At 39.0% G+C, this 11,559-nt stretch overlaps 2 protein-coding genes across 2 annotated transcripts in view; one reads left to right on the top strand and one right to left on the bottom strand.

Moving 5' to 3' along the window:
- Positions 1 to 429: 429 nt before the first annotated feature.
- The window catches only part of LOC118640270 (tetratricopeptide repeat protein 28-like), a 322,295-nt gene continuing 311,165 nt past the window's right edge, over positions 430 to 11,559 (bottom strand). Inside the window, exon 5 of the mRNA XM_036277219.1 lies at positions 430 to 584. Within this exon, the coding sequence (XP_036133112.1) occupies positions 576 to 584 (9 nt within the window). The 3' untranslated portion in view covers positions 430 to 575. The remainder of the gene's footprint in view (positions 585 to 11,559) is intronic.
- On the top strand, positions 5,081 to 5,254 carry LOC118640271 (small nuclear ribonucleoprotein G-like). The gene has a single exon (XM_036277221.1). The coding sequence runs from the start codon at positions 5,081 to 5,083 to the stop codon at positions 5,252 to 5,254; it is 174 nt and encodes a 57-aa protein (XP_036133114.1).

The raw sequence follows: 11,559 nt of genomic DNA, 5'->3' as shown, positions 1-11,559 counted from the left end.
ATCAAAAATCATCTAATGAATTTCCTGTAGCCACATCCTAAAAAAAATCCAGAAATCTAGAAGACTCGGTTTTCTCACAAAGTCAAGTAGTCTTTTTTTTTTGGGGGGGGGGGGGGTAACTGTTCCTGTGAATCCACAGGTGTCATAAATTGATAATGATTATGATTTACCTTTAATCTTCAAGAACACAATGAATGAAACTTCACTTTAAAAGGTATTTTATGTGGGAAGCATTATCAGAATGCAAAAATTATCCTTACTGAATGTGAATTTTAGATTTTAGTTCCTGACAGCAAAGTAAGTGCAAAAAAGAAAAGATGAGTAAGCATAGTTGGCATTTACTACTGGGCTTCATAAACTTCTTCTTCAGGTCTGAGTAAAACAAAGACCATCATTCATAAGCACCAAGAGGAGGGGAGCACTCTTTACCTACTGTAAGCCCTCAATGAGTTTCCTCCAGGCCGAAAAACATTTATCCCCAACACTGGACTGGAACACTATAAGGAGGTGTGCCATAAGATTTGAGCTCCTTGAGGGCAAGAACAATGGCATATTCATCTTTATACCCAAAGTCATTATAGCACCTGAAACACAGTAAACACCCAGTAAGCATATGTTGAGTAAATGAATGAATGAATGAGAATATCAAACTTTTCCTTTCCCTCCAGAAGCTGCTAATTAAACAGGGGGGAGAAGACCACCATTATAAATAAATAAACAAACAATAAGTGCACCTGAGGTATTACCATGGCTATGGTTTGTCAATCAATTGAAAAAAAAAGTCTTAGATTAATATCAAGTTTTATAGGTTTAGAACAGCCTTTTTGGAAAAACCTTTTAATCTAAAATATGTATAATACCTGTTCACCCAGCCATCCCACTTGTTAGACACTACTCTAATCCTAAATGTATACAAAGAGATTTAGCCCTGGCTGGTTTGGCTCAACGGTTAGAGCAGCGGCCTGAGGTCCAGAGAGACCCGTGTTTGGTTCCCACTAGGGGCATGTACCTCGGTTGCAGTTTGTCCCTGGCCCTGGTTGGGTCGTGCAGGAGGCAGCCACTCAATGTGTCCCTTTCACGTCAATGTTTCCCTCTCTCTCTCCCACTCTGAACAACAACAAAAAAATGTCCTCAGGTGATAAAGAAAAACAACAAAGAGATTTAAACAAGGTCTTTTTTACTGAAACCATATTTGTAAAAGGGAAAAAAAATCACCTCCCTGAACATTCCTTCAACAGATGAATGGTACATCCATAATACATATCACTACACAGAAGTTCAAAAGAATGTAGTTGTTCTGTAGGTGCTGACATAAAAAGAGGTTCGACACTATTAAGTGGGGAAAAATATTGGAAAATGATAGCATATTCCAACATTTGAAAAACCAAATCATAAGAAAAAATAGGCTATAGCCATGCTGTATAATACAAACATAATTTAAACTTTCCAGTAACCACATAAAAATGTAAATCAAGAAGAGTAAAACTAATTTTAATAATATATTTTATTTAATCGAATGTAGCCAAAATATTACCACTATATGTAATCAATATAAAAACTTTGTAATGATACTTTACTATCTTTCTTCATTCTAAGTTTTTGAGTCCAGTGTGCATTTTACATTTAAAGCACATTTCAATTCAAACTACTCACATTTTAAAATTATAGTTGACATACAATACTATATTAGTTTCAATACTAGTACAATACTATACAACACAGTAATTCTACATTTATATACCTTACGATGTGATCATCACAATAAGTCTAATATCCATACATCTTTCATTATATAGTTATCACAATATTATTGACTATATTCCCTGTGCTGTACATTACATCCCCATGACTTATTTATTTTATAACTGCAAGTTTGTACTTCTTATTCCCCTTCATCATTTTTACCCATCCCCCTATGCCCCTCCCCTCTGGCAAACATCAGTTTGTTCTCTATATCTACAAGTCTGTTTCTGTTACATTTTGTTGCTTCATTTATTTTTTATATTTTATTTATTTATTTTTCACATTTTTATTTTTATAGTTTTTCTTGATTTTTTTAGAGAGAGAGGAAGGGAGATAGAGATAGAAACATCAATGTGAGAGAGAAAGATCAATCAGCTGCCTCCTGCACACCCCCTTCTGGGGATTGAGCCTGCAACCCAGGCATGTGCCCTGACCAGGAATGGAACTGGGACCTCTCAGTGCATGGGAGGAAGTTCAATCCACTGAGCCACACCGGCTGGGCTCATTTGTTGTTGTTTTTTTAGATTCTACATATATGTCTCTCTGGCTTATTGAACTTCATCGACATTTGTATAATATTAGGTAGACAGGCTGGAAATTGAGAAAGAGAACTTTAGTGTAGCAGTGAAATTCAACTAAACTTGAATAAGGAAATCGTGGCTGAGGGTTCAAAGATGGGGGTCTTCTATTCAAAGGGAACAGAATGAATAAAGATATGAAGGGTAAAGTATAGGCATGTTTAACAAAGTATGGCAAGTAGACACATGAACAGATTATAAGGTGTATGACATACAGAGTAGTTAAAGAAAAGTAATGTGAAAACTTCTAGATGGGTTTGGCCTTTATCCTGGAGGTGACAGAGAGCTGTCAAAGGCTTTTAATCAGAAAAATTACATGACCAGAACAAATTTTAGAAGGCTAACCAGAGCTCTATAGGCAAGGGACTGGATAGAGAAGAAACCAGAATCAGGGCAGAGTTAAAACAGATTTCACAAATTAAAATATTTACATACTCCAGTGTGACAAAAGTTATGCAAAGCCACCTAACAAAATAAACAACACTTATTCCAAGGGCGTCCAGTTTACTTGAATATCTAGGGAAAAAAATTTTACACTAAAATAAACACTGATATGACACAGGCATACGCAACTTTCATAAGAATCATTAAATGATGATAATTATAATGCCCATAATAGTAGTACAGCACCTTTTTTGAATCCTTATTACATCTCAGACACTGTGCTAAGCAGGCACCTTATATGAACTAACTCATTTAATTCTTACAACAAAAAGCATAGTAGTACTATCAGAATTATTTCCTTAATCTAACTACACATACAGTTATTTACTCAGACATTTGCGTTTCCATATACCTTTTTCTTTATGTTTTTATTAAAGCTTAGAAATTCTTCACATTGCTGATGACATAACTTAGTACAACTATTTTGGAAAACTGATAAAATCAAATAAATCTAAACACATGTATGATCAAACACTTAACAGATATAAATGCTGATATCTACCAAAGTGTGTGTGTGTGTGTGTGTACATACATATGCGTGTGTGTATATATGTGTGTGTATGTGTATATATATGTATATATATATATGACTATTTATAAGAGCTTTTTCATAATAGCCAAAAATTGGAAACTCACATGTTCATCACACTTAGAAAAGTTATATAATTTTAAAGATCACACATAAGTAGCCAAGCTGAAGTTCAAGTCCAGGTTTGTCTAATATCTAAATTCACACTCTCAACCAGTTGAAATTATCTACTTTTGGCAGCAGTTTCAAGCTACTCTCATAGTCCCAAATAGTAGACACCATCTCTCCTTTGCTTATAGAAGAGTGTTAAAAAGTGTGAAAAGTTCGGAGAGAAGGTTACTAAAATAAACGCTTTTGCAATGTCCTGGCAAAAGATGGCAGAAGGAAGGAACCACAAAAGAGATTTCTATTATAGAAAAAAAGAAAAGCCAGTAACAAACCACACATGAGAGTGAGGTGGTGGGGGCAACAGGACAAGTGTGAATGTAGAAGTAGGTACAGATTAAGAATAAATCAAAAACAAATAATTGAAGGTGGGTGTCCAGGCGGCAGTTGAATAAAGAAATATGAATCAAGCTCAGGAGAGAAATCAGACCGATGAAAATGATTTCAGAGTCATCAGCATATTTGCATATCAGATTCCCTAAAATAGAGAATAAGGTCTCTAGTACAATATACTTTATGTACTCTTCTGACAATTAATATTAGCTCATAGGAAGGTCTCTTAGGACACCTGAAATTAATTTTGAAACCATTAAAACAGATAGAAGGTTAGTTAGAATGAAAAATCCTATGGAGAAGGTATATATCTGAGTAATTGTATATTTTTTAAAAACCACACCTATTGTTCTTTAAGGTAAGTGGACAAAGTGGTTTCAGACTGTTATCCTGCTACTTAGGAACAAATTTTAAAGGTATTATAGCCAAAGATGTAAGAGGCAGAAAGATGCAGCTTGGTATCCTCACCAGACATAGCATTCACAGTGGTCAATTTTTACTTTAAAAGGCAGTTTACCATATTTTATTTCACTATCAAAATAGAGCTGACCCTTGAACAACCAGGATGTAAATTTTGTGGGTCTACTTATATGTGGATTTTTTTTCAATAAAAATACAGTCAGGCCCTGGCCGGTTTGGCTCAGCAGTTAGAGGTCGGTCTGCGGTCCAGAGACCCGGGTTCGGTTCCTGCTAAGGGCATGTACTTCGGTTGCAGTTTGTCCCCGGCCCTGGTTGGGTTGTGCGGGTGGCAGCCACTCGATGCGTACTTTTCACGTCGATGTTTCTCTCTCTCTCTTCCTCTCTCTACCTCCCACTCTCTCTGAACAAAAAATGAAAAAAAGTCCTCGGGTGAAGATTAAAAAAAAAAAAAGTACAGTTAGCACTCAGCATCCCTGGGTTTCGCATTGGTGGATTCAACCAACCACAGACCAAAATTACTGCTTTTCTAAATTCGTGGTTGGGGAGGGCTGGCTGTATGCACTTCTTCTGCCATTTTATATAAGGGACTTGAACATCCCTGCAGGGGCTGTGGTATGGGGGGGGGGGGTACCAATTCCCAGTGGATACTGAGGGACAATTGTAGTTAAGTTCTTGGGGAGTCAAGTTATACTCAGATTTTCTATTGCATAGGGATCAGGGCCCCTAAGCTCGTCGTCATTCAAGAATCAACTATAGGCCAGACACAAAACGCCGGGCATACCGCGGGAGGCCACTACTACGTTCGGAGCTGTTTTCGAGTTCTCTTAGACGCAATCAGCAAAGCTCACCCTCCCGAGTTAAAAAATTTATGGACAAGAAGTTGTCATTGAAATTAAATGGTGGCAGACATGTCCAAGGAATATTGTGGAGATTTGATCCCTTTATGAATCTTGTGACAGATGAATGTGTGGAGATGGCAACTAGTGGGCAACAGAACAACATTAGAATGGTGGTAATACGAGGAAACAGCATCATCATGTGAGAAGCCTTGGAACGGGTATAAAGAATGGCTGTGTTCACCAGAGAAATCAGCTGCTTCCACATGTCCCCTCTCCACAGCACCTGTTTTGCCACAATATAAAAATAGAATTGTGTCCATTTTCACATTGGATTTTTGTGAAATAAACTTTTGTATTGGTCAAAAAAAAAAAAAGAATCAACTATAATACAAAAGGAAAACCAAGGTACAATTTGAGGTCACAGATACAAGAGTAGTATAACCATGAAAAAGTACATTCTCTGAACTTTTTATACTCCAGTGGGTATGCTTTTTGGTACACCTTTTGTTTTTTGAGAAAGTTCTCAAAGTTCTAATACACCCAATAATTCAAAGGAAAACAAGTAGAAAAGAAATGTGCAAAATTACCATTATTTGCATAAAATTTCCATCACAGAAAAATCCAAAGAAATAAGCAAAAAAATTATTAGCTCTAATAAAGAATTTTCCAATGGCCAATAACAAAATACGCAAAATAAACACCTTCTCTGTGTCATTAATAACTAGGTTTTTAAAAACACACAATGAAAAAACATCCCATTTCCAAAGAGATGCATTAAATGTCTAGGGAGAAATCTCCACAAAAGTGTGAATCAGCCCTGGCCAGTTTGGCCAGCAGTTAAGAGTGTCAGCCCACAGACCGGAGAGACCTGGGTTCAGTTCCCACTAGGGGCACATATCTCGGTTGCAGTTTGCCCCAGGCCCTGGTTGGGGTTGTGTGGGTGGTAGCCGATTGGTGTCTCTCTCACATGGATGTTTCTCTCTCTCTCTTCCTCCCTCTCTCCCTCCTGCTCTATCTGAAGATAAAGGCAAAAACGTCCTCGGGTGAGGATAAAAAAAAAGTGTGAATCAGTGAGGGGTATAAAAGAAATAGACTAACCCTGGTCAGTTTGGCTCAGTGGTTAGAGCGTCAGCCTGTGGTCCCGAGAGACCTGGGTTCAGTTCCCACTAAGGGCATGTACCTCGGTTACAGTTTGCCCCCGGCCCTGGTTGGGTCATGCAGGTGGCAGCCACTTGATGTGTCCCTTTCACGTCGATGTCTCTCTCTCTCTCTGTCTCTCTCTCTCTCTCTCTCTCTCCGTCTCTCTCTCTCCATCTCTCTCTCTCCCGCTCTATCTGAACAAAAAAATGGAAAAATGTCCTCAGGTGAGGATAAAAAAAAAGAAAGAAAGAAACAGACTAGGCTCCTGAATAGAAAATTGACTATTGAAAAGGCTTCAATTTATCCATAATTAATATGTAAATTTAATACATTTTTCAATAAAAATCCCAATGAAAGAGTTTCCAAAATTTGACAAAGTAATTTTAAAGTTCGCTTGCAGGGGGCAGGGGAAGAAAGGAACATCCTAAATATTTTTTAAAAGAATATTGGTATGAGACTGATAGCAGATGTAAAATGTATTATAAAGCAACAAAATAATTAAAACTGTATATTAGACCTCAAATTGCCCAATAGCTCAGTGGGATGATACAGCAATGCCCAGAATCGGATCAATATAAAATAATGAATATCACAAAAGAAAAATATAGATTGAGTATTGAAGTTCCTTATAAAAAAAAATATGAGTATAAAATTGTTACAAAAGAACATTTTTAAAAGTAGTCAACCCTAACAGAAATCAAAGAAACGCAAATTAAAACAATAAAATACCAGGTTTTTCTTTTACATATCATTTTGGCTTTTCAGTTTTTTTTCTTTCTTTTATTTTTTTAAATTTATTTATTTATTTTTTATTTATTAATTTGTTTTTGTTACAGATGTTTCTCATTTTTCCCTCACTGACACCCTCCTCCCCTTCCCCCCCACCCCATCTCCAGCTTTGTTGTCTATGTTCTTTGGTCATGCATACATGCATGTAAGTACTGTGGTTCATCTCTTCCCCCACAAACCCCCCTTCCTCTGAGGCTTGTCAGTCTGTACCCCACCTCTATGTCTCCGGGTTAATTTTGTTCAGCAGTTTGTTTAGTTCATTATATTCCACAAATAAGTGAGATCGTGTGATATTTGTCTTTCTCTGCTTGGCTTGTTTCGCTTACCATAATACTCTCCAGGTCCTTCCATGCCATCTCAAAGGATAAGAGATCTTTCTTACAGCTGCATAGTATCCCATTGTTTACATGTACCACAGCTTTTTAATCCACTCATCTGCTGATGGACACTTGGGTTGTTTCCAGATCTTAGCTATTGTAAATAATGCTTCTATGAACATAGGGGTACATACATTCTTTCTGATTGGTGTTTCAGGCTTCTTAGGGTATATTCCTAGAAGTGGGATCACCGGGTCAAATGGCAGTTCAATTTTTAACTTTTTGAGGTAACACCATAGTGTTTTCCACAGTGGCTGCACCAGTCTGCATTCCCACCAGCAGTGTACTAGAGTCCCCTTTTCTCAACACCCTTGCCAACACTTGTTGTTTGATGATTTGTTGATGGCAGCCATTCTGACAGGTGTGAGGCGATACCTCAAAGTTGTTTTAATTTGCATCTATCTAATGATTAGTGATGTTGAGCATTTCTTCATATCTCTTGGCCATTTGTATGTCCTGTTTGGAGAGGTGTCTATTTAGATCCTCTGTCCATTTTTTAATTGGGTTGTCTTCCTTTTGTTGAGTTGTATGAGCACTCTATATATTTTGGAAATTAAACCCTTATCTGATGCATCATTGGCGATTATGGTCTCCCATATAGTGGGATCCCTTTCCGTTTTGATGGTTGTTTCTTTTGTTGTGCAGAAACTTTTGAGTTTGATGTAGTCCCATGTGTTCATTTTCTCCTTTGTTTCTGTTGCCTTAGGTGATGTATCAGTGAAAATTCTGTTGTGTATGATGTCTGATATTTTGTTGCCTGCATTTCCTTCTAGAATTTTTATGGATTCACAAGTTACATTTAAGTCTTTTATCCATTTTGAGTTTATTCTCATGTATGGCGCAAGTTTGTGTTCTAGCTTCATTTTTTTTTTTAATTTTATTTTTGTTACAGATGTTTCTCCTTTTTTACCCACTGAAACCCTCCTCCATATCCCCCCCACCGCATCCCTGGCTTTGTTGTCCAAGTCCACTGGTTACTAGCTTCATTCTTTTGCAAGTAGCTGTCCAATTTTCCCAACACCATTTATTGAAGAGACTGTTTTGACTCCACTGTATGCTCTTGCCACCTTTGTCAAATATTAATTGAGCATACTGTCTTGGGTCAATTTCTGGGTTCTCTATTCTGTTCCATTGATATATGTGCCTGTTCTTGTGCCAGTACCAGGCTGTTTTGATTATAGTGGCTTTGCAGTATAACCTGGAATCTGGTAATGTGATCCCTCCTACTTTGTTCTTCTTTTTCAAAATTGCTGTGGCTACTCGGGGTCTTTTTTGGTTCCATATAAACTTTTGGAGTATTTGTTCTAGTTCTGTGGAGTATGTCGTAGGTATTTTTATGGGGATTGCACTGAATCTATAGATTGCTTTGGGTAGTATGGCCATTTTAATGGTGTTAATTCTTCCAATCCATGAACAAGGTATATGCTTCCACTTTTTTATGTCTTCCTCTATTTCTTTTTTCAATGACCTGTAGTTTTCTACAAATAGGTCCTTTACTTCTTTGGTTAAGTTTATTCCTAGGAATCTTAATTTTTTTGCTGCGATGGCAAATGGGATTGTCTTTTTAGTTTCTCTTTCTGTGAGTTCATCATTGGTGTATAAGAATGCCGTTGATTTCTTGACGTTAATTTTGTATCCTGCTACTTTGCCAAATTCATTTATTAAGTCTAATAGATTTCTGATGGAGTCTTTAGGGTTTTCTATTGGCTTTTTAGTTTTAATAGCAATACCTAGTGTTAGCTAGTGAACGGAAATAAAACCTTTCATACATTGCTGGGAGACCTGAAGAAAAGATTCAGCCTTTGTGAGGTCAATTTTTTTTTTTTAATTCTTTAACAAGGATATTTTTCCATTTATCATCAGATAGAGTGGGATGGAGGGGGAGAGAGAGAGAGAGAAACAGAGAAAAACATCAATGTGATAGAGCCACATCAACTGGTTGCCTCCCACACAACCTGACCAGGGCTGAGATGAACAACCAAGGTACGTGCCCTTGACAGGAATCGAACCTGTGACTCATCGGTCCGCGGGCCATCGCTCTAACCACTGAGCAAAACTGGTCAGGACAATTTTTTTTTTCCTTTATTAATTTTAGAGAGCGAGGAAAGGAGAGGGAGAGAGAGACAGAAACGTCAATGAGAGAGAATATCGATTGGCTGCCTCCTGCATGCCCCCCCACTGGGGATCAGGCCCACAACTTGGGCATGTGTCCTGACTGGGAATTGAACCAGTAACCTCTTGGCGCATGGGTCGCTGCTCAACCACTGAGCCACACCGGCCGGACATATTTTTTTTAATTGTTGAAAATATTAGAGATGTCCCCTTGTCCCCCTCCCCCCCATTGACACCCCTCCTCCTCACTCCCACTCTCCTCCTGCTTTCCCTAAACTAATGTCTGTTCCATTAGTTGTGCATATATGCATGTAAGTTTTTTGTTTTATCTCTTCCTACCTCCTCACCCCCATCCCTCTGAAGTTTGTCATTCTGTTCCCTACTTCCATGACTTGGGATCTGTTTTTGATCGACAGCTTATTTTGTTCATGATAATCTATAAATAACTGAGATCACATGGTACTTGTCTTTTACTGACTGGCTTATTTTACTGACTGGCTCATCTACTAATGGACACCTGGGTTGTTTCCAGGTGTTAACTTTTGTAAACAGTGCTGCTATGAACATAGAAGTGCATATATTCTTTGATTGGTGTTTTAGGCTTCTTAAGATATATTCCTAGAAGTGGAATCACTGGGTCAAATGGCAATTCCATTTTTAATTTTTTGAGAAAGCACCATATTGTTTTCCACAGTGGGAAAATATTAATTTAAAAAACAGGTTATAGGACTTCCGGTCAAGATGGCGGCATAGGTAGGTGTCGCGTCCTCCCACAACCACATCAAAGTTACAACTAAACTACAGAACAACCATCATTCAAAACCGCCTGAAATCAAGCTGAATGAAAGTCCTACAACTACGGAATTAAAGCAGCAGCCACATCTAGACTGGTAGGAGGGGCAGAGGTGCGAGGGCCGGTGGCGAGACGGGCTAGTCCCACACCCAAGTGTGGTGGATAAAAATCAGGAGGATACTTTGGCTGGGAAGGTCCTCCCTCAGGACTGAGGGGTCCCCGTCCCACACCAGGCACCTCGCTCAGGGTTCCAGTGCCAGAAAGAGAAGTCCCCATAACTTCTGGCTTGAAAAACCAGCAGGAACTGAGGCCCCAGGCACCTCCTTAAAGAGCCCCAGACAGCTCCTTAAAGAGCCCCAGGCAGCTCCTTAAAGGGCCCGTGAACTTATCGGACTTTCTCCCTCTAGGCTTGGAGGGGAAGCAGCTCGAGGGGCACCAGAGACAAACAGGGAAGAACTGAGCTGTTTGGCACTGGAGCGAGGGCTGGAGAGGAGGCTTTCTGCGGGACAAACGTGCTGTCAGAGGCCTTTGTTCCTTTGGTGAGCCCTTCCATGGGGCAGCAGACAGCCACCATATCTGGGACTCCAGCAACCTGGCTCACACTGGTAGCCCCACCCTGGTGACTCCCTGAGGCCCCGCCCCGCCCAACTTTCAGGCCCACCCAAGCTGTTGCTAGTTGGTTAACTATAGGATTGGCCTGTCTTGGATCCTGCTTCAGGTTTTTCCTAAATTCTTTCAAACGATCAGCATCTGGTCTCAGCTAGCCCCATACCTCTTGTTAAGTAATACACAGAAACAAACACAGGGAGGCAGCCAAAATGAGGAGACAAAGAAGCAAGTCCCAAATGAAAGAACAGAACAAAACCCCAAGAAAAGAACGAGGCGAAATGCAGATAAGCAACCTAACAGATGCTGAGTTCAAAATACTGCTTATAAGGATCCTCAATGAACTCAGTGAGAACCTCAGTGAACTTAGTGAGGGCCTCAAGAGCATAAAAAAGGACCAGTCAGAATTGAAGGATGCACAGTCAGAAATGAAGGAGGCATTAACTGAAATAAAGAATAATTTACACAGCTTCAATACTAGAGTACGTAAATCCAAGAAGCAAACCATCGATTTGGAATATAAAGAAGCAAAAGACACCCAATCAGAACAAGAAAAAGAAAAAGGAATCCAAAAAAATGAGGATAGTGTAAGGAGCCTCTGGGACAACTTCAAGCGTGCCAACATTCGCATCTTGGGGGTGCCAGAAGGAGAAGAGCGAGAACAAGAAATCGAAAACCTATTTGAAACAAT

The sequence above is a fragment of the Molossus molossus genome, unplaced genomic scaffold (assembly GCF_014108415.1).
Source record: "Molossus molossus isolate mMolMol1 unplaced genomic scaffold, mMolMol1.p scaffold_m16_p_22, whole genome shotgun sequence".
Classification (NCBI taxonomy): Eukaryota; Metazoa; Chordata; class Mammalia; order Chiroptera; family Molossidae; genus Molossus; species Molossus molossus.
The sequence above is the reverse complement of the archived record's forward strand: the minus strand, read 5'-3'. Positions and strand labels throughout refer to the sequence as shown.